Raw genomic sequence first — 25,500 nt, 5'->3', positions numbered from 1 at the left:
TTGTTTTAAAATGGGAAAAGGGGGGTGGTGCAAAATTTTGTACTGGACTGCATCTACAGGTCTTGGGGATCCAGGATCTTCTGGATCTGAGTGGATCCAGGATCATCTTCCAGGTGTGGAGAACTTTATGGAGTCTGCAAGAAAGAGGAGGAGTGAAAAACATCATCAGCTGTAAGAGGAAAAAAGTCAATAAATAAAAAAAAAAAGTCAATTTAAAAAAATAGTCACGCATGCATGTATTACAGACGGACATTTGCGTTGATCTGGGCAAGTTTTCACATCGTGTTACTATCGTGTTGCCATATATTACTTTAGTATTATTATTGGTATTAGTAGTAGTAGTATTAGTAGTAGCAAAAGTAGTAGTGGTAGTAGTATAATACTAGTAGTAATAGGAGTAGTAGTAGTATTAATAGCAAAAGTAGTATTAGTATTAGTAATAATAATAATATTAATAGGAGTAGTAGTAGTTGTATTAGTATTAGTAGTAGTAGTAATAGTAGTAGTAGCAGTAGTAATAGTAGTATTAGTAGTAGTAGTAATAGTAGTAGTACCAGTAGTAATAGTAGTATTAGTAGTAGTAATAGTAGTAGTAGTAGTAATAGTAGTATTAGTAGTAATATTAGTAGTCATAGTAGTAGTAAAAGTAGTCAGGGACATGGTGGAAACCGGAAAACATGGAGGAAACCCTCACGGACACGAGGAGAACATGTGACACTCCACGCAGACAGAAACATCAGCTCAGGAATGAACCCTGGAGCTGAGGTAATCTGTTGCACCATCATGACACCCAACATGAGATCACCTTACATTAAAGGTTCAGTTATAAACTGTTTATTAATACACAGATTGATCGGAAATGGCTATTAATACTGTATATTAACTAATACATTAGTAAACATTTTTAAATACATCAAGTAATTTGAAAAATATTAGAAAATTACCCAATAACATAACCCCGATGGCCCGACGTTGGATGGAATACATGGATGGAAACTTCATCTTACAGCATTTTTCAAACTATGACCTCTTTTAACCCCTTAAATGCTCAGGGTTATTATTTATTTATTGACTTGTTCCCCTTAAAGCTTATTATTCAGTAACAACTAAGAATCAATCACTAAACCCAAATTTTAGAAACAAGGGCTTGACCTGAAAATGGTCAACTTTTCTGAGCCTATTCTGATCAGGGAACATTGCTAAGGTTCTCCCAGACAGACAAAGAACCAAAGAACTCTAGAGAGTTTAGACTATAGTAATACTAATAAGAAAGCTACTCACTCTTTTAGGGTTTGTCAGGGGGGTTCTTTGCATAGCTTCCTCACAAAGTTCTACATTCTAAGGGTGGGATCTTTAAGGGTTCTCCCAGAACAGCAACCGAAGAACCCTTGAGGGTTTTATGTTTACAGTGCATCTGTATTCTGTAAACGATGAAGCCAGAGAATGTTAAAGAAGAATCTCACCTTAAAGTAACGCGTGTAGGAGAAACGTCATCAGCTCTCGTCGTTCCCGGCGTCATCGGCATCATCCCCTGCTTTCGAGTTCGCATCTCCATCGTCCGACCCCTTCGAGTCGACGTTCTCGTCGATATCCCCGATAGTTTCTGCGACCTTTACGACTTTAAGGGATTTACTCGCGCTACACCCCATGGTGCACTCTGAGAGAAGCTCTTGCTGTCCTGAACAGGGTTAGAAGATGAACGAGTCAACAAAAACTTATATGTCATGCAAAACGTCTTCAAACTCTGGCAGTCTGATGATGTTTGACGGCAGGAGGTTTCTGGAGCCTAAGCGTTTGAAGTCATGAGTAAAGTAACGTTGCTTCGGCACTGTTGTGGAAGGAGGGGAGATGATTCCTATGACTACAGAACAGCTCTTTGGTCTCGGGTTACGCGGTTTTGTTTGACTCGGATAACCGCCAGCTTATTGTCGTTCACTCGCCAGGCAACGCAGGTTGAGATTTACCCGTGTGGCACGCATAGCGACGGTAAAGTTTTGGTTGTCAATCACTCTGCGTTCATAGCAACATAAGCAAGAGGTGAAATGATGTTAATTCAAATCTAGTCTCTCTTTTTAGGGCCTTTTGAGGTTTAAAGAGTCAACCTTGTAAACGGTCAACAACACTGACAAGCTCATCACTACAAGACAAAGTTTATTGTTAGTACGCACTTTGGGCACTTTATTTTTTTTTACAGCTGATTTATGTGAAGTTTTAGAATCCTGCCTCTTCTGGTAGAAAAACGCCACTGCAAGATATTTTGTAACTGGGTTGCACTGTGGCCTTTTCCACTACGGGGATTAATCTGACAGTTCTGAGTGCCAAGTTAATACACACAATACACTCATTGTTCTTGCAGAATCTGATAAACATGGTTTAAAAACCTCACTAAGGTCATGAACTCCTATGAGGGAAAACTGGAACGTTGCAAGTCAGAGACTAATCGCTAAATTCCCTTTTAGCACAGGCTCGTCCGGGCTGGAGTTATATAAACTTCTCAAAACAATAGACGTGTTTACCCACCCGAATACACTACCGCTATAATACTCACTATTACAGGATGAACGCCTATTATAAAAGTGTCTGTATGACCCAAAACCAAAATATTCACAATTATTCCAATTCAACTCGCAACTAGCTAGTTTACACAACTGGTTTTAATCTAGGCAAACAAAAATACCATCTCTACTGGGGAGGAAAAAATTCAAAAATATATATTGAAAACAAAACAAAAAACAATCTGAAATAAAATAAGGAAGGACAGAATAACATGACAGACGGTGTGGTTTATACTACAATAATCCACACTGGGGTGGTGTGATACGGCCTGATCCGTAGTAACGATTACAACGTTTAATTTACAGGGCACATGTTTTAGTGGTTTGTAGCGAGATTTAATGTTGTAGAACGTCCACGAGACAAATTAGTTACTGTAATTATTTACATTATAGCAACGATAAAGAGTCAATCCCTGACCAGCATCTCATTCTCTTTCTCTCTCTCTCACCCCCACAGAACCCAGAAGCACCATGACTGGCACAAAGCACTGACACGTTGTCACATAAACGTCTCTTAAAACAACAACAGCGAAAAAACCTTCACATCAACAATCATACGTTTTTCTCGGTTAAACGAGACCATGTTTTTAAATCTATGCATTATTATTTGACATCATGTGGAGCGTCCGCTGTACAAGTCCTTACAAGTCCTTGTGTGTGAGCTGTTGCTATAGAAACAATTATGTATTAGAACAAGTACATTAAAATAGTAATAATAATAATAATAATAATAATGCCATAAATAAAATAAAGACTTCATGCTTTAAATCCCACCTCTGCCCTTGTGTGTGTGGAGTTTGCATGTCCTCCCCATGCGTTGAGGGTTTCCTCTGGGTACTCCGGTTTCCTCCCCGAGTGTTGCAGGCTGATTTGCCTTTCCAAATTATCCATAGCGTGAGACCGTGCCCTGTGATGCTTTGGCACCCCATTCAGGTTGTCCCCGCCTCATTCCCCGGATCCCCTGGGATAAGCTCCAGGCTCCCCGTGACCCTGTGTAGAATAAGCGGTATTGAAAATGAATGGATGGATGGATGGATGGATGCTTCATAATCTTCATATGTATTATTTAGCAAATCACACCGAAAGCTCATCCATGGATGATGGAGCAAGCGGACTGCCTGGATACATCAATAAACAACCTGCCTTTATTTCAAGCACTTATTATTAATAAAAGCAATTTTTCTAGTGTTATATTATCGAATGATCAGATGACTGGTCATTGCCAGTAATCTGCTTTATCCGTAATAATCCATAACCTTAGCAATCTTTTGAAGACTCGACTTCTTAAACACTTAAAACGGAACAAAAATAGACTCTGACGTTAAGACTTTATGGCCAATGATGTTATTTTTTTTTCTTTTCCAGAAAGTGGGGGAAAGGTTTTAAAAGATATTAAAAAAATAAATACATAAACAAAATATGAACAGGTTCTACATATTTGAGTTCTGTGGGCACCGAGCCGAGGTTCAGATCGCAGTGTACAGGAACTGTGAGAAAGAAAATAAATAAAGTTCAATTGTAGTTTCTACATGTACAGCTGAGTACAAAAGTTTGCACACCCTTAGGACAAAAGGAACATGACAAAATGTCGTTTATAGTAAAACACCGAGACATCAGCCCCTTCATTATCACGAGCTGATATTAAAATAGCGAAAAGAACTCAAAATGACGTTAGTTCAAAAGTTTCTCTCCTTTCCCGAGTGTGACGAACACTCACTAATAACTCATAACTAATAACAGAAATCATGGGGAAGGCAAACGTCCATCCATCCTCTGTACCGCTTATCCTACACAGGGTCGTAGGAAGCCTGGAGCCTATCCCAGGGCACAATCACACACACAACAGACAATTTAGAGATGCCAATCGGCCTACGACGCATGTCTCGGACTGGGGGAGGAAACCAGAGTAGCCAGAGGAAACTTATGCACGAATTTGTATGTTGAAGACACTGGACTGTACGTGGCTGAACGGTAGAGCTGACACGAAAAAATAACTTTCTGAAACTTTTTTAAACTTTAGCACAACCAGATTAGCTACGTTTGCTAAACTTGCTGTTTTGGATGTTTGAGCTCCAGAGGTAAGTACAGGGTTTATAATAACTTCACATTTATTTATTTTTTTCAAAGCAGCTTATGAACGAAGCAGAACGCATGCAAAGCAAGAGTTAGTTTCCACCAACAGACCAAAAACCTTTATCTATTTAAAAAAACTTCTCTCTCTCTCTCTCATATATATATATATATATATATATATACACACACACACGCACACAAATCTCTCACACACATACATATAAAACTATAAATACAAAATACACACATGATTAGCTTTTTAATAGCCTACTCATAATCAATACTCAATTCTGACAACCTGTCTAATTAACCTGTCTATCAATTAAAAAGTGTAAGACCGTTGTGAAAAATATAAATAAAGAAATAACTCATAAAACTGTAAAATAAAAATGATGTATACTTCAGTGTAAAGTTTCATTCTGCTATGAGTAAAAAAAAAAAAAACAACAACAACAGAAAAAAAAACAAGAGACAAACCAAACTTGTATATTAGGGTGTGTTACCTGACCTGAAGATCAGTGTGTGCGCGCGGTGTGATTATGAAGTTTATTTTAACACTAAAATCAGACACCACGAGACATTTCTAATCTACACTCTCCATCTGCATCTACTCATGATCACATCTCAGTACAGCCAGTCTGCTCATCTCTGCACATTTACACCACGTAATTAATGTAATTATTAGTCACAGTGTGTTACTGTGTAATTGTGTGTACTGTTTCGGGTCTTTGTAGTACCGAGCTCTTATTAGAGTGTGTACACACACACACACACAGGTTTTATATTACACTTGTCAAACTAGTTACACCTCATATATTGTGTTGTGTACGCTCTCGTGTTGTATGTTGTTGCTCCAAGGCACAACGCTGGGACAGTTAAACTGACTTGACCACCGAGCCCCCATGTGGTTGAATGGAGTTACTGCAAGGGTGCGTCTCAATCCACTCCCTAAATCATGGATCAGTATATGGTGTACAGGAGCCGGGGTGCTGGTAAAGACCCTGGTACACTACACATTGGGAGACGGATGACTTTGATTTTCCGGCGACATGACTACGTACACGCGTCGTAAAACGTCAGCATTTGTCACCTGGCAGGAACGATATCTTTCTGACGTTATGTCATAATGATGTGTTGGCTTAATCACACGTTTGTCATGGTACTTTGAGCAGGATCGGAAGCTCGCTTACAGCTTATAATTCAAACTTGCGACCGAGACAGCCCTTAAAATGTCCAGCTTATCTACTGAACTGGGGAGCTGGTTGAGACGCACCCAGTATTTGCAAGTTTTTCATGTAAAGCAGTTATACAAGTGAACTAATAAATTGTCTAACAGCCAACATAAAAATAAATAAATAAAAATACCCAAATAGGGGATTTTTTTTTTTAACCTTATATTACATTCAAAAATGATGTCTGCCATTACCAAACCTGTGTGCAAAACATGTGTACATTTAATAGTAAAACTTTTTTTTTCTAATTCCCAACCTGCCAAAAAAAACAACAAAAAAAAAACAATAACAACAACAAAAAAACACCTCAATACACTCAAATATTGTAATACTTGCAAATTCAACATTTTTGCTTGGAAATCATTTATATAATAATCTAAGTCAAATGGTGTAACCCCCTGCCAAATATCTAACACACACACACACACACACACACACACACACACCCCTTGTATTAAACTCTTAACATTATGACATTTTGTAGTATTATATTTCTTTCTAATCCCCGTCCTGCAATATCGTAACTTCTACATAAATAATTTTACATAATTAATTATGTAATAATTCATCTAACTCACACCCGGCAAAATAAACACATTAACAAAAATCCGACACCCTGCATTAAACTATAAAATTATGACTTCAACAATTTATGAAAAAAGTTTCCAAAGAACAAACCAATAATTGTACTTTCATGTAATAATAATAATAATAATAATAATAATAATAGGTTTAACCCCCAACCTGAACTAACTAATAAACACAAACAAGTCAAAAGAAGTTCAATTTCTTAGAACAAACTGCAGATCTGGCAACCCTGCCTGTAGAAACCTAGGACAAACTTGAAGAGCCATTTCTCAACCTGTTAATAGTGAAATAATGCAGTTAAAAATCATCATCAGCTACAACCCAAGTTCAACATTTTAATTCGATTTTATCTTTCAGCATGAAACTGGAGGTGAGGGAGAAAGAAAAAAAAAAAAAAAACAGAACAGAAAAAAAAAAAAAGCAAATCCACCCATGATCATAGAGGAGAATAAAAGACAGAGTAAGCGACAGACATCATGGATAGTTAGAATACGTTTAATAAAAATAATTAAACCTCAATTTTTTCTCTATAGAGACTTCATAGAAAGTAATTCAATAAATTAGAAATCACTTCTTAAGACATGTAATCTCCACTACATGAAGTGTTTTTGCGTCTAACACGAGAGCACAACTTTTGCAAATATTGCAACCGTCCAAAGAACCAAAAAAAAAAAAAAATCCAACAAAACAAGAATGATCTGTAATATCGCGTATCAAGAGCATCAAACAACTACCAAATAAAAACACAGAAAGGCCATTTTCTATTCGTCATAGCAACATCTATTTCTCATTGTTGAAAAAAAAGTAATAATAAAAATAAAACGGCTTTACAGTAGTGTATATGCTTTTTATTCTGCTTGCATGTTGCGAATGAAGGAAGGAAGGAAGTGATCCAGTGAGGGTCAGTGGTGCAGGATTGGATATGTAAATCAACACCATACACATTAAACTGTAATATCTGATGGTTCGACAAGAGTTGTGAAGAAAAAAATAAAATTCAAATAAACTTTAAAAACACAAAAATAAATTTTGTCCAGCTCTTGGTTGGATTATATTCACAACTTTAATTTTTTTTTTTTAAAAGTGGGATTTATTATTATTATTTTTTTAAATAGGACGATGTTGGACACAGCTCAGCACAGAGGAGAAATAAAGGAAAGCATTGAAATCATCATTATTATTATTAATATTAATATTATTATTATTACTTGACATGACCAGAGATGGATGAATATGTAAAAGTTGTGATACACAAGATGTGCTCAAGAACAAATAATTTAAAGATTCGATACAGCTAAAATGAAAAAAAAAAAAAATTCAGGATGTCAAGAATTTTTTATTTTTTTTTAAAAACAAAACAAACAAACAAAAAAAACCTGAAATTGCTATTTTAAGTAGTAGTAGTAGTATGGTAACGCGAATGCTTTTCTGCCCTCGTGTCTGAGGGGCAGATTCAGAGGTACGGTGTAAGAGCACTTCTAAAAAAGGGCAGTTAAAAAGTCAGTCAGCACTTGCGGATACACTGATGAGACTGAATAATAAAAGAATTAAAAAACAAACAGTGATGCCTTGGGTTTATTATTAAACCGTTCAGTCCAAACGTCGTAGCTTAAAAGCTGAGGTTTCTTCAGGAGTCGAGTGAAAATGTACAACCCTCGAGTTTACCATACTGCTTGCTCATTCATATATATATATATATATATATATATATATATATATATATATATATATATATATATATATATATCTCATCGTACGCGTCATTATTAGCAATGAATAAAACTGGCACTGGCGACTCCTTCCTGGAGTTTGATGCTACGGACTTTATGTGACGACCTGAAGCAGTTTCCTCACTCGGTCCTGGGGTTACTTCGTTTTAAACAGCGCACGAGTTGTTAATTAATGAGACAAATCCAACATTCACGAATGTAAATCGTGTCTCGGATGATCCTTTTATACACACACACACACACACAACAACAACAACCAAATGCCACACATTTCTGCCCTGATTCTCAACCTCAGGACACGAGGAACTGCGCTTCAGCATATTAACACCACCTTTTATTAAATTTCTCAAAAGAACGCAACTCTAGACGAAGAGTTTTCCGTGAAAACGTTCCATGCACTGACAACGAGATGTTTATACACACCAACAACGGGATTATTAGCTTTAAAAGACTGCTTTAAATACCTTAACTTGCTGCTTTTTTTTTTTTTAATTTTTTTTTTATACCTACAGACAATATACCAACACTTGAACAGCTCTGGAAATTAGGACTGAAGGACAATAATGGAGCTTTGCTGTTATGAATGACAACAACATACAAGCAGAACATGCCACAATTACCAAGAGGATTAATGGACACACACACACACACACACACCACACAAAGAGGAAGCCAGCAGATTTGAAGGCGAAAGACAGGGCCTATTTGTTGCTCCAACACACACACTCGAGGCATTGTAGGTACGAGCCCAGTAGCACTACATGAGACAGCCCATACTCGTATGTTTGTTTTTCCATTTTCCCCATCCCCTATCCAGAAACACTTGATTTCACCAGCGTTATTCCAGTTTATTACGGAATGACATTTGGTATGAGAACACACACATGGCTAGACTTCATTTTCCTCAGGAACGCAGCCTCAGACAATCCCTGACACGGCATCTACACCGGTCATGTCATTAGCATTACACCTATACTGATAATATCACGTGGTCCATTTCATACTCAACTTGCAAAAAAATAAAATTAAATAAAAATTAAAAATGTATCTGGATGTATTTTATGGAAAGCATGTTGAGTTACCAAGAAGAAAAAAAAAAAAGAAAGGATTTGCAGTAAGTACTGGGATACATAGAGAACAATAAAGAATATTTATAATATGTTACAAGACAGAAAATCTACTGGTGAAAGGTTGAAACGTTAAAAAAAAAAAAAAAAGAAAAAGAAGAATGTAGAAAGCAGCAGGAAGAATGGAGGAAGAATGGAGAGTGAAGCACGGTGACGGCGGTATCTACAGCTTCAGTGACATTCGTTAGCTGCCTGTGTTATTGCTGAAGTTATAAGTACTAGACTGTCTGAAATTCAGATGTCGTATGATCCTGCAAAATTATTTACCAAAGAAAACCAAAATAGTCAAGTTCTGTTTCTTCCACACAAAATATATTAATTATACAGCTCGGCATGAGCAATAACGTCCTCGTTTTCTTTTCTTTTTAATAAAATTAAATCCCAATATAATTAATACAGTAATGCCAATTATTTTCTTGTTGATTTCTTGTCTTCTGCAATTGTACATCACTGTGCAATACACAAGAAAAGTTCACAAAAAAAAAAAAAAAAAAATGTACTAAAGTTCCTGGACATGCAAAATGTTTTTTTTTTTTTTTTTTTTCCAAAAACAACGCTGTACCTAAACAAACACTGAAATCTCATTTCAGCATCCGTGGAGTCTCGTCGTTTTTTTTTTTTTCTTTTCTTCCTCATTTTGTCCCCCCGATCTTTATTACACAACACTTTCGTTCTCATATTTACACGGGAAAAAAAACAAAAAAAAAAACAACCTTAAATCATTATGTAAGTGCTCTTATATACGTGTTTGCATGTGTACATTTCTAAGAGATGTAATATAAATATATATGTATTTATATTTATTTATATAATATATATAAAGGCTCAGTCTTCGTCGCTGGAATCAGAGTCATCTGACGAAGATGATGAGGAGCTGTCTGCGTCTGAGGAAGATGACTCCGCCTTCCCCGAGCCCTCGGGACCACTGATGTCCTTCTGTTCGTCAGGCTCCTCGCCGTCGTCCTCCGCGTCCTTCTCGGATTGGCCTGAGCTTTTCTGTGCGGCGTCAGAGGGGGCGGGCTGAGCTGGAGGGGCGAGCTGAGGACTGGTAGCTTGTGGCTGATTGGCCACAGGTAAATTAAGGCCTGGGTTGAGAAGCATCCCTGGGTAAAGCATGCTGGAGAGCAGTAAGGGGTTGAGGGCTAACGCTTGGCCTGAGGCTGAAGCACTTGTTGAGCTTGGACTTTCTGTCCTCTCCGACTGGATCTCTGACGTCTGTGCCGTCGTTTCCCCGCCGCTTTTCTTCCCTGAATCCTCGACAGAGGCGGCTTCCTGTTTTCCCAGCAGGCCGCTCATTCCGAGTAGGTTGGGCAGGCCGGCCATGCCGGAGAGCATCATGGGAAGCATGGCGGCCATGTTGGCAGGGTCAGTCTGGAGGCCCATGAGTCCTGCGGTGAGCTGGAAGTTCTGAAGGCTCTGCAGGGCCTGCAGGCTGTTCAGGTCCAGACCGGAGACCAGCCCATTGCTCAGGAGAGGGTTGACACCCAGAGCCGCGCTGGCGTTAGCGTTAGCCATATTAGCCGCTTTGGCCAGAGCATTTTTGGGCCGACGCCCTCGTCTGCTCACCTCCTCCGGTACGATAGGACCTGTGAGGATGCGGTCAAACATGCTCTCCGGGAGATAGCCCTGGGAATAAAGAACACGTACAGATTTTTCTATAAAAATTCAGAAAAGGGAATTTGCTTTAAAAAAAAAAAAAAAAAAAAAAGAGCTAACAAAAAACAACAACCCCAAAATATAAGTCAAGGTGACCCAGCTTATGTTGATTTAACGTTCAAAGCTAACTAATTTATCACCATCACTAGAGGAATTAGGCAGACTATAAAGACAAATCAAGTCAAGGATAAAGGGAGGTGGGGGTGTTCTATTAAGTTCTAACGCTCTCACCGACTGTTTGACGACGTCTGCCCACTCTGGAGGAATTCCATACTCTGGATTCTCTTGGAGGAACCGGCACAAATCCTTCAGAGGAGGAGCAAACGCACCGCCGATCTGTACACAAAGAGAACACGTATGCATAAACAGACACGGGCGAGAGGACAGAGGAACTCACACGACCGTACAGCCGAAAGAGTTACAGAAACACCGCGTCTGACCTTGCGAGCGTTTCTCCTGTTGATGATTTGGACTCGTTCCTCTCCCGTCAGGCTGTTGACGTCAATCTTGTTGGGATTTCTACAGCGATGTCTCTTCTGCTTCGGCCGTCCGTCCTGAAACTGTATCTTATTCACCCCCTGCACACGCAAAACAGCCATTTCGTTTATACTTTAATGTTCTTCCTCAATCCATTATTATCCATAATTATATCCCACCGCTTTTTTTTTTTTTTGCATGACCTGAGAACTTTTAAAACAACAACAAGACAAACAGGGACTGCTGCTGTTTTTCGAGTAAAGCAGCATGCTAATTACGCGATATAGCTAACGTTAACGCAATCGCTAATAATAAAGGTCAGTTCGCTACATAAAGTATCAAGCAGCTAGCAGAAACTTCGCATTTCTCCTGACAGACCACTACACAAACCAAACGATTTTGAAAACCTTATACTATTAATCTCTGTAGCTGAAATCTTCTCATTTGAACCACCATGAAAATGACAGTTTTGTCGATGGATATATCCAAGTAAGCGCATTCTGTTCTTTACCGGGATGAAGGCTCCGACGTCTGCTACGAAGCCCGGGTGCTCCTTCAGCCACTGATCTAGATCCTTCCGTCTAGGGGCGTCATCCCCGGCGAGCCGTGTCCCGTCTTTGAGGTTTATCACGGGGACTCTGCTCTCGGTGTCCACGGGCCCGGCAACGACCTGTGAGGCGCCAGGGGTCGAGGCTGGGGTCGTGACCCCGCTCCAACCTGGAGGAACCTGTAAAATGGAAGACGCATATATGAGCATCCACATCTGGACCCAATTATCTCGACCGATCGCTTTTTAGAAGGTAAAAATGATTTGACGTGATCCCAGAGATACAATTATTGTTAATTAAATGATCATGTAATACAATCAGAGGTACAATTATCGTATCGTATCCACCTCCTGCACACGCTGTGCTGTGTTGTAATACTGCTGGTCCTCATACCTGATCAGGCAACGCAGTAGGTCTGTTCTTGTTCAGAAAGAGATGATCCATCCCTTCTACATTCTTCCTTCTTCCTCTCCTCTTCTTTATCACCGGCTGACCATCGACCAGTCCGTTCAGTCGCATCTGTCCACTCAGGCCTGCACAGTAAGCACGATTTAATGAATTGTGGACCGTCATAATAATAAGAGAGTGTGTGTGTGTGTGTGTGTATGTGTTGTAGAGCTGGGTTACCGGGTGGATAGCTGTTCTGTGTTTTGGTATAGTCAGTCAGGCTGCTATCAGAGGCACTCTGCAGTTCCTGTAGTCTAGCCAGGTACTGCTGCTGGGCCAGAGGTCCCTCCTCGCCGTCTAGAGGGCGCTTTAACGGCAAACCCTGCTTCTGGAAGGTCAGTTTCAGACTGCCTTCCTGCTAAAGGTCAAGAGGTGTCAAGAGGTCAGTTTGAACGTATGAAAAAAACTATAAATAATCATGTTCTTTTTCATTAGCAGCAGGCCAAGCTCAAACTGCAATTGGAAAATTTGGAGAAAAAAAATAAAAAATAATTGTTATTCTGAAAATCAGGTACAGGGTGAAATCAGACGGTGCAGGTTAAACCCATTTTGCAATAGGAGCAAAAAGGGGGTAAAATAAAGCAGTTTAAATAAACAAAAACAAAAGTAGAAGCATGCCTAGAGCTGCAACAGCCACTGCGGCTTGGCATTTAAATGATTATTTTTGCGGGGGATGGGAGAACTTAAAAGAACATACGTCATTTATTTTGACTGAGAACTCCTTTTCTCTGTCTGCATCATGCTTCTTCACCTTTGAACCCTGAGGAGAGGCTGCGGGGTCGTCTGCCAAGCTGGCGGCGTTGTCCATGAGCTTAGTGGTGTAAAACGAGGACACCGTAGCACTTCCCTCGTACGCTCGCCGAGACACGGGCCACTTACCCTTCAACACCGCCTGACAAATACTGTCCAGTCGGTTTATCATAACACGGTCCTGTACGACACATGAAATAAAAGCGTGACTGACGCGACTGAAGATAATCCTTATAGCGCTGTACTTTAGCCTGTAAACGTCTAGAAAGACGGCTCTTTGCGGCATGTGTTTACCTTCGGCCAATAAGAAGCAGCGAGCATGTAGCCTCCGCCGTGGAAGGGGTGGGAGAGGTTAGTGGTGCCGTTGGTCACGTGACTGTCCTGCGTGTCGTCGTGAGTAGTGCTATGAGATGCTATGCTGTCCTCGTCAAAGCCTTTAACGCCAGGCACCACTGCAGCTACACACACACCATATTATAAATATGCTATAAAGTGATGAAAGAATATAACAAAATAAGATGTTAAAAGCAGTAACAAATTGGTCTCGGTGCGACTTGTATTCCATAAAATAACACCTGACGTCCTAGCAAAACATCTGGATATGTTCAAGAAACTCGACTCATTCATTCATCAGTTATTGGATGAAATCGCTACAACCGCACATGGTGTGAGCCACTCACTGTTCTTTGGAACCTCTTCGCCATCGCTCTCTTCAGAAGACGAGGACGATGACGACGAAGACGACGAGCCGGAAGAGCAGGAAGACGACGAGGACGAGGAACTGGACCCTGACCGCGAAGAAGACGACGACGAAGACGAGGATCTCGATGAAGAGCTGGACGAGGAGCTCGAGGAAGATGCATCTGAATCCGTGTCGGACCCGGACCTCCTCCTGGCCTCCTTGCGACTTCTCTTGCTCAGTTTTTTCTGCTTTCGGCTCTCGGGGTTGGGCGCGAGCGGCTTGGTTCGTGCGGCCTCCATCCGTCTCTCATTTTCTCCTTCTTTCTCTTCTTTCAACCCCACTCCTGTAGGCGTGGGAGGCCTGAGGGAAGGCCAGGTCTGTGTCCCCACCTCCTCCTCTCCCACTAAAAGCAGCTCCTCCTTGGGTGTAACCTCCCTAGGGATGGAGTTAGTTAGTGGTGAAGGCGGAGCTCCAGGATTCTGGCTCTGTGCTAAAGGGGTCGGGGTGCGTGTCTGTCCAAGCAGCAGTGACTGATTTTGGGCTTGGCTTTGTGCCGGTGCGCCCTTGTTTTGGCTGTAGTTCCTCTGGGCTGTCATGAAACTCAGCTCAGGGTCTCGGAGGATGTGGTAGTCTGTCCGGCTCACTCCGTGCTTAGCCGCACCGATTAGCAAGTCGCGGTCATGAGCGCCCGGCTCCCACCACACGGGCAGATCTGAGCCAGGTTGGCATAGCGCCAAGCGCTCAAAGAGCTGAGGGTGGCGCAGAACCTGTTCCCGAATCTGCCGGAGCAGCTCCACTCGGTACAGCGTACGTGAGGCACGCTCTTCTGTGATCGGCTGGATGGACAGAGACGGATCCACGACGTCTAAAAGGACAGAAAAGGTACATGGATTATATAGCTTATTATAAATATTTTGCAGTCGGTTCCTCTTTATGATGTATTCCTACTTTAGTTATTCACTGGCCAGTTTATTAGGAATACATGTGCACTTTCAAAGGGTACTATTAACAACTGTAGCAATACACAATTTCTTAGTCCTCCTCTACTAGATGAGTATGCGAGATCCCACTCCGTCCTGCTCCCCAAAGGAATTCAGACCAATCTTGAACAATGCCACCCAAATACTTTCCAGTTGGTTTATCATAACACGGCCCTGTAACATGAAATAAAAGCGTGACTGGCAACGATTCTTGTAGTGATGTTCTTTAACCCGTAAACGTCTAGAAAAACAACGGCTCTTTGTAGTGTGTGACTCTCAACCAATCCCGCCCACTCTCAGACGCTCTTGACCAATCCCGCCCACTCCCACAGACACTCTTGACCAATCCCACCCACTCCAGGGGATGGAGATGTATATTATATTTTCTAATGATTTTTGTTGATTCTATTTTCTTAAATTACAAACAAATCACCCTGACCATAACCAGGATAAAACAGTTTTGAAGATGAATGACTGAACGCAGTGAAGCCCAGTCTCAACCCTCGATCACATCACATCCAGTTCTGTCTGGAGATAATTGCATACACATGGGTACATGTACCTGATAAATTGGAAACTGTGTGTATGCATGTAGATCAGACACGTGTGAGTGTGTGTGCGCGTGTGTGAGAGTGTGCGTGTCAGACTCACCTCCCTCCCTCGGTGGTAGGCGGCAGACCCGCCTGCACATGGCAGTGAAAGCACAGAGGTATTTGTGGAGACTCTCGTCGGTCTTCTTGTGCAGCCGAGCCATGGCTCTGAATTTGGTCCAGTCGAAGCGGCCCAGTTCCGGATCAAACACCACGCCGAACGTAGACACCACGCGGTAGAAATCTGCCTCCTCTCTCCGGGTCCACCTGTGCAGAAGAAAGAAACAAGGTGCATCGGCAGAATTTGAGTACATCAAGCTACTATACACTCATCAAACAATTAACCTTTTCAAATAAGTTTTTAAACTTGTGTTTGGAAGGACGTGGCATCTCACCTTTGTTGCCGTTCGATCTTGGCAGCCATTTTGGGGTTGATCGCATCCGTAAGCATGGGAGGCAGAGGGCAAAGGTCAGGGGTAGAAGTCTGCTGTGTCTGGTGGATCTGCAGGATCTGCCTGCTCTTGGTGAAGCGCTGGGATGCGGTGATCAGGCGCCTCAGCCGAGCCGTTAAGGCGGATGAAGACGGCCAGTATGCTTCCGTGACGACTCCCAGAGAACTGCCTCCCACGTCCAGCATGCCTTCTACGCACACACACACAAAATTAAAAGTCATGAACTGCGAAAAAACTCTTGTGATAGTGTTTTCAATGCACAAAGCAGCAAGCCCCCTTTAATTCTGGTGGTTTTGGAGTCATGTGTATATTCCTAACTACAATTATTAGTCTCCAAAAATAAAACGATAGGAAAATCTGACCAGCGTTAGACTTCCACTGCTCATTCAAAACTGTTCTAGAACTTTCTACAAAGTTTTCCAGGATACACGGAAACCCTGGCGGTGTGTTAAAAGGCATTTCTGCACTAGTGACTCAGAAGTTGTGAGTCCAAATCCCAAGACTCCCAGAGAGCCACTGGTTCAGGTGTTTTGGGACATCCGGGAGACCAGAAACAGGTACAAGTGAAGGCCCCCCCCCCCCTCCACCATAGCACAAACTTTCACATACCTCCTCCTGTATCCGTTATGACCAGATCACCAGGAGAGGACGCATCATCCTACAGGAGATATGCATTTTTAATATGATCAGATCTTCAGATCTTTGGATTACTAGATGTGCGTGTTTTCTGCAACTGCCTTACCTCCATATCATCTTTAAGCAAAGTGGGTGCAGGCTTGTATTCCGGATCGTCACCATCCCTGCAGGGTCACATAAAGTCAGATACTTAAACAGTAACAAAAAGAGCCTTTTCATTTATTACGACCTGAATGGTCTGGTATTGTGTGTGTGTGCATCTATATATTAAATGTGTGGGTGTGTGTGTCTTACCCATCCATAAAGTCATTTGCTCTCTGTTCAGCAGCGATGGCCTTGTCGTCCGGCCGGCCGACCCGCTCTAGGAAGCACAGAGCAGGATCTGCACGAATAGTGTTGTACTTCTCATAACCTGCAAAACACACACATGCACATGTCAATTAATCAGGTTTAACCGCTCCTCTAACTAATCAGGAACATTCTGAAAATCACTAAAACACTCTGCTCTCATGGATTTCAAACAATTGCAAACAAAACAGGTGTGTGTGTGTATATATATATATAAAAAGCCAATTGTTAAATAGAGATGTGCAACAATTATTGACATCCCTATGAATTCACATGAGAAAAATATATTTGAAGTATATGCCAATTGATGTTTAAAAATGTTTTAGTACACTAGGGTGACCAGGAACAGGAAATTGCTTGACCACGACTTCCTGTTTCACAGGGGTATAAATATGAGGTAACACATAGGCCAAATTCCCATAGTCATTCATAACAATGGGTAAGACCAAGGAATATAGCTGTGATGTGCGGCAAAAGGTTGTTGAGCTTCACAATATGAGAAGTGGCTATAAAGAAAATAACACAAGCATTAAAAATGCCCATTTCCACCATCAGGGTAATAATTAAGAAAGTTCCAGTCAACTGGAAATGTTATGAATCGGCCTGGAATTGGACGTGTGTCTATATCGTCTCAACGCACTGTGAGGAGGACGGTTCGAGTGGCCAAAAAGTCTCCAAGGATCACACGTGGAGAATCGCAGAAGTTAGTTGGGGTCAGAAAGTCTCCAAAACTACAATCCGAAGTCACCTACATCATCACAAATTGTTTCTAAGGGTTTGAAGAGAAAAGCTTCTACTCTCATCCAAAAACAAACTCAAGCGTCTTCAGTTTGCCAGACACTACTGGAACTTCAAATGGGATCAGGTTCTATGGTCAGATGAAACCAAAATAGAGCTTTTTGGCAAACACCAGAGGTGGTTTTGGCACACAGAGAGGTAGCCATATGGAAAAGTACCTCATGGCCACGGTTAAATATGGTGGTGGCTCATTAATGTTTTGGGGCTGTTTTTCTGCCAGAGGACCTGGACATTCTGTTAGGATACATGGCATCATGGACTGCCTCTGCCAGAAAGCTTCAAATGGGCTGTGGTTGGATCTTCCAGCAGGACAATGATCCAAAACATACATCAAAATCAACACAAAAACGGTTTACTGACCACAAATTCAAGATCCTGCCATGGCCATCCCAGTCCCCTGACTCGAAACCCATAGAAAACCTGTGGGGTGAACTGAAGAGGAGAGTCCACCAGCGTGGACCTCGAAATTTGAAGGATCTGGAGAGATTCTGTATGGATCAATGGTCTCAGATCCCTTGCCATGTATTCGCCAACCTCATCATGCATTATAGGAGAAGACTCCGAGCTGTTATCTTCGCAAAGGGAGGTAGCACAAAATATTGACTAAAAAGGTGCCAATAATTGTTGCACACCTATATGTGGTTGTTTTTTTTGATAAACCTGTGTTGTGTTTGCAAGTGTTCACAGCCTTCTTTGCTCATATTTACCAAGGGTGCAAATATTAATGGAGGGCACTGTTTTATTTATATATATATATATATATATATATATATATATATATATATATATATATATATATATATATATATATATATATTTATTTATTTATTTATTTATACACACAGTAATAACAAAACAATAATAATTATCATGGCAAAAAACCTGTGCGTCTGCAACTTTAAGGGTGTGTATGTGTGTGTACACCCTCACCATGCTTGTAGACTCCTAACAGCAGACACTTGTCTGCCAGCATGTCCCACCACATAACAGGCAGCTCCGAATGATCCGGCTCAGGAACCCAGATCTCGATCTCACTAAAAGAGCAAAGCGAACAGATGGTTAGGAGCTAAACTTAACACGTTATTATTCGAGAAGAGGCTTAAGCTAATCTGACATTCGATAGTAGCTCAGACACGTTGGATGTTGTTACAGCTGCGTTATAAAACCCTGCTGCAGAATGGAGTGGGCTAACTACAGCATACAAACTTTCTAAGCCATTGTAAATAATACAATACAAAGACATGGACGTTTTTTCAGTCCACAACTGGACTACACAACTTTTTACTCACTGTAGTTTTTCCTACACATACAGACAATTAAATGTAAGAGAAGCAGGTTAGAACATCATTTTGGTCTACATTATTCTCGTTCACTGGCCAAAACGAATCCATGCGTGGTACTGAGGTTTATGAGCTGTAGTTTTGTTTACGAGCAGCAGATGGCGTAAACTCTGACCTCTTAATACCCAACACCACCAGCAGAATAAACTGAATAAATCCACACATTTAAAACAAACCAAATCAATCATTAGTGTAATAAGTAAACGTGCATTCATCATCAAATCGCAACAGACTGTGAGGTAAATAAAAAAGCTTACAGCTTATGTGACAAACAACAACAGAGCAACAGAAAGTATGTGTGTTTAGCATTAGATGAGGTGAAAGGTCAAGACTCACCTTGCTTCAACTCCATCCAGCACTTTCTGACACTGAGAACCAATGAGCTCCTGTTTCAGGTAATACAGCATTCTCACCCTCAACAATACCCTACACACACACACACACACACACACACACACACACACAATGAGAAACAACGAGATATGAAGAGAGAGAGAGAGAGAGTGCGAGAGACAGGGGTAAAAATGAGAACAATGTCTTGCCCTTTATTTGTTTTTACTTACATTTTGTTTACATTGAATGTTTTATACATGGTGTAAAAAGCGCTGACACTGGAGTCTCCTTCCAAAAATACCAAACAGACGTCTCCTTACAGTCAAGCAAACACCGTACAAGTCCCTGTGTACGTCGTGCACGTTATAAACACGTTAATATGTTAATGTAAACCTCTAATTTACTAAAACTACTTTCAGAGCTGCTGGTTTAGAAAATTAATCAACACTGTCTGACCAATCAGAATCAGCATTTTAGTGTAATGACTATGAAGCCTAGACCCGCCTGAATATCAGCCATTTCAAACAAACACCTATACACAAGCACTGACAAGCATGCACACACACACACACACACAAAACAGCAGAGTTTGACATTAGTGGCATTCCAGCCCTGAGGGAAAACACAGACGTAAGCAAAGCTAATGTGCGTGTATCGGAAACGAACAATAGAGAACTTTCTAGCAATTTATGCGCCACAGCCAATGGGAAAATAAATAAATAAATACGTCCGTCTCCCTGACGCACTCAAAGCCAGACGGCTTCAGAAACGAAATCAAAAGTATTTTTAATTACTATTGTGTTAAATGGAGCTATTAAAGAGCGAGATACCAAGATCATTTAAGCGGACATGTTTGGAAAACTAGATTTAAAAAGGTACTTGCGTGAAATAAAATGAATTTAAGAGGCTGGGGTGTAAGGCACACTCAGTGATGTTTGCAAACAATGTTTGTTTTTTGTTTTTTTTTTACAAACATGCTCATGATATGGAAAGTTTCTTAACAGGACCTGTCTGAATCAGTTTATTATACATAGCGCCGGTCTTGCCATCACGATGCCCGCCATGTTTAGATCATTCAGTCCAACAGCAGCCTTTCAGGACTTCCATATTACAGCGATATAGAGAGTGATGCTATAGATGCTTCAGCCACTAGGCGGCAGTGCAACCAGAACACATTTCAACTCTCACAAACAAAAAAAACAAAAACTGCTGAACAGGTCTGTAATAATCAGATATTTCCACACTCGCGTGTTACAGCGCAATGTTCTGGCACATACGTGAAAGTGCATGCTTTTTATGTTAAATAAAATACCGTGGAACCAATCGGACCGTCTAACCCGGTAGTAATTATACAAGGTTGTTAAAACTAAAAAAACAAAACACACATACTTGTTACAGTGATGCTTTAGATGCTTCTTGTATCCGTCATCAGACAGCATGTGCTCCGGGTTGTGCTTCCTGATCCACTCAGCTTTCTGAATGTCAAACCCGCTGGACTGAGTCTTCATCTTCTTCCCTTTCCTGCCCCGAGGAACCGGCGTGGAGAGTCCTGAAGCGGAAAATAACAATGGTTACTTGACCGCCCGGTCCAGCAGCGGTGCTGAGATTCCAGCGTGTGAAGAGCTTCGGTACCCAAGTGGTTCTGGAGTTCTTTGGTCCTGCCGTCCTCGGTCGGAGCGATCAGGTCCCACATGAAGCTCTTGATCTTGTCGTCTCCTCTGTAGTGCACTAGGCAGTAAGCGAGCAGTGCTCTGCAGATCCACTCCACGTCTCTCTCGCTCAGCTGCTTCTTAAAGCGGCCGTGCTGCAGGATGTCTCTCCAGCGGCCCCACCTGAACATGTAGCGACGCCGTTACCGCTTTAGGAAAGTTTCACGCTCAACCTTACTACCTAATAGACATTCACTGCGATTCATTATGCGCCAGGTCTTCTGATACCGGGTTTTATTCGTACCGCTTTAATGTCCCGCCTACCTTGCTGTATTTATTTTAACTTCCTGATAAAGATACGATTAACGATACTCACCCGTACACTAAGAGGTTCTTCTCCACCCTGAAGCACTCTGTGCGGCCGTAGCTGTTGAGGCGGTCGTGCAGCCGCCGCAGTTTGGGCTTGTCGTCTCCGCTGCTCTCACCCTCTGACAGTTCAGCCAGTTCGTCTTTAGTGGCACTGAACGGCCGCGTCTGTTTCCTTACCCTCGGCGTGTCGATCACCAGGCTGTTCTGTTGGTCAGGGAGGAGAGATAGAAACAATGAAATGAGGTCAAACGTAGACCGTCGTGTCGTGTCGTGACGAGACGTTATTTATTCGTTCAGAAAAGCTGAACACCGTGCATTTCGCACAACGTAGACGTTTTAATCAGCACAGAAAAGCTATAAAACCTGCTCATTTTCTATTCACTTCATTATATCATTACTTAATACATGAACTGTACAATTTAAAAGGACCAAAGTATCGACTTCAAATGCAGAAAAATATCTTCTATAGTCAAATTGACCTTTTTAATAAAAAAAAATCAGATTATGATCCAACAGATCGTGATTAGATCAAGCCCATCTATAGTATTTCATCCTCACTTAAAGTTACTGCCGAACATATACTCCCGAATGTCTGCCAAAGAGACCATTTCAAGCTTGAAATGAGGAAATATGTCTAGAAATAGGATTGCATAACAGGATTTTAAAAAAATAAGAAACTAAACCATAATCTTGTATGAAAAATGTAAGATAAAACGGACTTTTTTTTTTTATTTTTATTTTTTATATAAATATAAAGCAAGGCGTCCATTTCCCTCAGTTTCCACTCACTCTGCCGTTGACCGTGTCCAGATCGATCTCGGCCTTCTTCGCCCATTTATCCCAGAAGTTGGGATCGTCCAGAGAAATGTCCGTGCGATTCCCAGAGGCTACAAAACTGGCCTGGAGTTGGAGAGATACACGTTTTGACGTTAGGTTTGACAAATTAAAACAAAAACATTGTCTTTTAAAGGAGGATTCTCAGTTACACTCTAGCATCATTATACACCAGACGTTACAGACGTGGGAAGTCCCTCAACGGATCATAAACGAGAGACAGTACGAGCACTTCCTCATTCGGCTGCGTTTAGACATTTTCTTTGTGCGTGTGTGTGGGGTTAAATATCACCTGCGTGAACTCAAACCAAAGCAAAACTGAAACCAAAAACCTTTAGAACCTCACCGTGCGTTTCCAATTCAAGGGCATTAACCTTTATCCATCTTCTCTCTGATCCCTCCTCCAGATTAAACAAGTGGCCCAGGTTTTATACGTGAACCGAATCGGACCGTTTCATGTTCATTTAAAAAGAAAAACCTATTTCGTTAGTGTTTAAAATGGCTTCATTAGAAGCTACTGTGTGGGCCGCGGTATACAAAGAAATAACTTCTGGAGTGCTCAGCTCAAACTTCATATATAATTATCTTCCTTTCATGCTCGTGCCAGAACCATAAACACGGGCCACGTTACAAAAACCTAACACCACGGTCCACGTTTAAAATCAAAATCATACCGCTATCTTAATCCGTCGTCGGATCATATCGATTTTATATACACACACACACACACACACACACACACACACAAACACTGCCGGTCAAAAGTTTGTGGACACTCGACTGACAGGTTTCTCATGATCTTACTTAAAAACCTTTTGATCTGAAGGTGTGTGATTAAACGTGTGAAATATAACCGTGCCGACGTATTCGTTTCTTTCATTACGAAACTAACATTTAATTTACAAAAAAAAAAAAAATCGTTTTAAACGGACGATTCGGAGCGAAATATTCTGAAAAGCAGCCGATAAGCGTCTGGCGTCGGTGGGAACTCCTTTAATACTGTTTAAAAAGCATCTCGGGGAAATTCCTCAAGAAATCGGGTGAGGAAAACGCCGAGAATACATTTCTGGAAATGCTCAGCGAAAAGCATGTCTACTTTGAAAATGCAGAGTTTTGATGACTTTATTATTATTATTCTTCTAAAACGTGGACAACAATTAAATACAATAACGAATGAGCGCGTATAAACTTTTGACCGGTAATGTATATACAGTATGTTGCAACTGTCTAAACCGTAAAGTTCAATGTAAGATGAAACGGATAAAAGCAGAGACAGAATCAGAATGAGAGAGAGATAACATTCCCGTATGGAAGTAGGTGCTTCCTTCCTGTCCGTCTTATAATTAGGGTGAGAAACTCGCACCTGCCACCCACCAAGCATCTCACCATCAGCAGGTGGATTTAATGTACTGGCTCTGATTAACAGACTAATAACTTAAAATATATATAGCGTTTAAACTCGGGGAAAGGGAAAAAAATATATATATAATAAAATGCTAATCACATAGTAGATCAAATTACAAAGACGGATTCTGGGCACGGACCAGCTACTCTGGCTCAAAACATAACTTTCCTGCTATGGCGACAGCTTTATTGTTTTATCAGGCCTACATGTTTTATTTGCAGCAGCTACTGTTCCTGGAATCCATATATATCCAAGATAGAACATTAATAACACAAAATCGGATTCTTCAGAGTCTATATGCAAAGGCTAAGGCTGGAAAAATGAATGAAAAATAAGTACTTGTTACAAAAAAAAACAAAAAAAAAACACCTTGGCAAAAGTAGACCCCCGTCCCTCTGACTCGATGGTGATAGTTTTGGTTCTGCGTTGCAGGATCTGGTCGATATCTTCCTCACAGAACTTGGCACCCTCATCTTCCTCGTCCATGAGTGCGCCGTACGCGCCGCGCCTCAACAGGTCCTCGATCTCTTTCTTAGAGAGCTGCTGCTGCATCGTCTACAGGAAGGAAAGAAAGAACGGGTCGAATGAGTGGGTTTTAAAAAAACTACGGGCGTTCACAGTTATTTCCGGATACGATACGCTCGACGTGCCGTGGGATCTGATGCCTGACCGTGATAAAGAGAACTGACGTAGGACCGAAGAGGTCGATTCCTTACCCCTCCTCCTCCGAGACTGTTGTCCCGCCCACTCATACTCTGCAGCACAGCTTTGTCTAATCCAAGCTTCAGACTGGCCCGGTCAAACATCTCCCGCTCGTACGAGTTGCGTGTAATGAGCCGGTACACCTTCACCGCCTTGTTCTGCCCGATTCTGTGGCACCGAGCCTGGGCCTAAAATAAAAAGAGCGAGAGAGAAAGAAACGAACGGCATGTAAGTGTAATAAAATAACGTGAATGGAATAAACGAACGATCGTGGTGGAACAGAAACACTTGTAGACATTAAGGGGCACAGATCCTCGGTTTGGAAGGTCACTAGCCTGCTCCGGGTTTCTAATAAATTCCCAATAAATTCTCTACACTTATTTAAATGTTCATTTTCACTTTTCTCTGATGATAACTGTTAGCTTGTGGTTAACTAGCCGGCAGTACCGACTACCTTCATGCTACCGTAACTAAATGAACTCTTTTTGTCTGCCCGTGTGTGTGTGTGTGTGTGTGTGTACCTGCAGGTCATTCTGAGGGTTCCAGTCCGAGTCAAAGATGATGCAGGTATCGGCAGCAGTGAGGTTAATGCCCAGGCCTCCTGCTCTCGTGCACAACAGGAAGACGAAGCGGTCCGAGTCGGGCTTACTGAAACGGTCTATCGCAGCCTGGCGAAGGTTTCCGCGTACGCGCCCGTCGATCCGCTCGTAGAGGTATCTAAACGCACACACGGACAGAAAATGAGGGGCTTTCTGATTTAAAAAGGTTTGGAAAGGAGAATTTCTGTCCCAGCAATAACATGAAGAATAAATAGATTTATTTTAATATCTTAAAGCCCCAAGGTCAAAAGTATGTGGACACCGGATCATCGCACCCATCTATGATGGTCTTCCCCAAACTCTATCCACAAAATTGGAAGTAAGAGGGGTTGGGACTAACAGAACGTGAGCTCTCAGTTCAATCCTGCATGAATCTACACCAAATATCCTCAGAGCAGCGTATATGTGAAAACAAAACAAAAAAACCCCAAGCGAACAAAAACAACAACAAAAAAAAAAACCCCTCTATTCTCTTGCTCTGCCTTTTCAGTAACTCTGCCGTTTCGTTGCCCCCAGCTTTCTCTCTTCCTCCCTCTGACCTACTTCAGGCTGTTCAGTGCTCCAGGCATTTTCAGTGTCTGATGTGAGCTCTCCTGGGTG

The 25,500-nt window shown here is 41.5% G+C and overlaps 1 protein-coding gene across 6 annotated transcripts in view; it reads right to left on the bottom strand.

The window, feature by feature from the left end:
- Positions 1-9,314: 9,314 nt before the first annotated feature.
- Positions 9,315-25,500, bottom strand: part of chd9 (chromodomain helicase DNA binding protein 9) — a 78,799-nt gene continuing 62,613 nt past the window's right edge. For 5 of the 6 annotated variants that reach the window (XM_053617337.1, XM_053617340.1, XM_053617338.1 and 2 more), the window contains 23 exons: positions 24,823-25,018; positions 24,316-24,489; positions 23,969-24,154; positions 22,150-22,260; positions 21,368-21,564; positions 20,975-21,174; positions 20,732-20,891; positions 19,346-19,435; positions 18,600-18,703; positions 16,818-16,935; positions 16,630-16,687; positions 16,497-16,545; positions 15,831-16,077; positions 15,497-15,702; positions 13,864-14,730; positions 13,478-13,641; positions 13,131-13,364; positions 12,614-12,791; positions 12,380-12,519; positions 11,950-12,165; positions 11,402-11,539; positions 11,193-11,297; positions 9,315-10,931 (listed from right to left, as the gene is read on the bottom strand). In XM_053617337.1, the coding sequence (XP_053473312.1) occupies positions 10,131-10,931; positions 11,193-11,297; positions 11,402-11,539; positions 11,950-12,165; positions 12,380-12,519; positions 12,614-12,791; positions 13,131-13,364; positions 13,478-13,641; positions 13,864-14,730; positions 15,497-15,702; positions 15,831-16,077; positions 16,497-16,545; positions 16,630-16,687; positions 16,818-16,935; positions 18,600-18,703; positions 19,346-19,435; positions 20,732-20,891; positions 20,975-21,174; positions 21,368-21,564; positions 22,150-22,260; positions 23,969-24,154; positions 24,316-24,489; positions 24,823-25,018 (4,939 nt within the window). In that variant the 3' untranslated portion in view covers positions 9,315-10,130. The remainder of the gene's footprint in view (positions 10,932-11,192; positions 11,298-11,401; positions 11,540-11,949; positions 12,166-12,379; positions 12,520-12,613; positions 12,792-13,130; positions 13,365-13,477; positions 13,642-13,863; positions 14,731-15,496; positions 15,703-15,830; positions 16,078-16,496; positions 16,546-16,629; positions 16,688-16,817; positions 16,936-18,599; positions 18,704-19,345; positions 19,436-20,731; positions 20,892-20,974; positions 21,175-21,367; positions 21,565-22,149; positions 22,261-23,968; positions 24,155-24,315; positions 24,490-24,822; positions 25,019-25,500) is intronic. The other variant, XM_053617339.1, reaches the window with a different exon arrangement.

The sequence above is a fragment of the Ictalurus furcatus genome, chromosome 27 (genome assembly GCF_023375685.1).
Source record: "Ictalurus furcatus strain D&B chromosome 27, Billie_1.0, whole genome shotgun sequence".
Classification (NCBI taxonomy): domain Eukaryota; kingdom Metazoa; phylum Chordata; class Actinopteri; order Siluriformes; family Ictaluridae; genus Ictalurus; species Ictalurus furcatus.
This window is presented reverse-complemented; position numbering and strand designations above follow the sequence as displayed.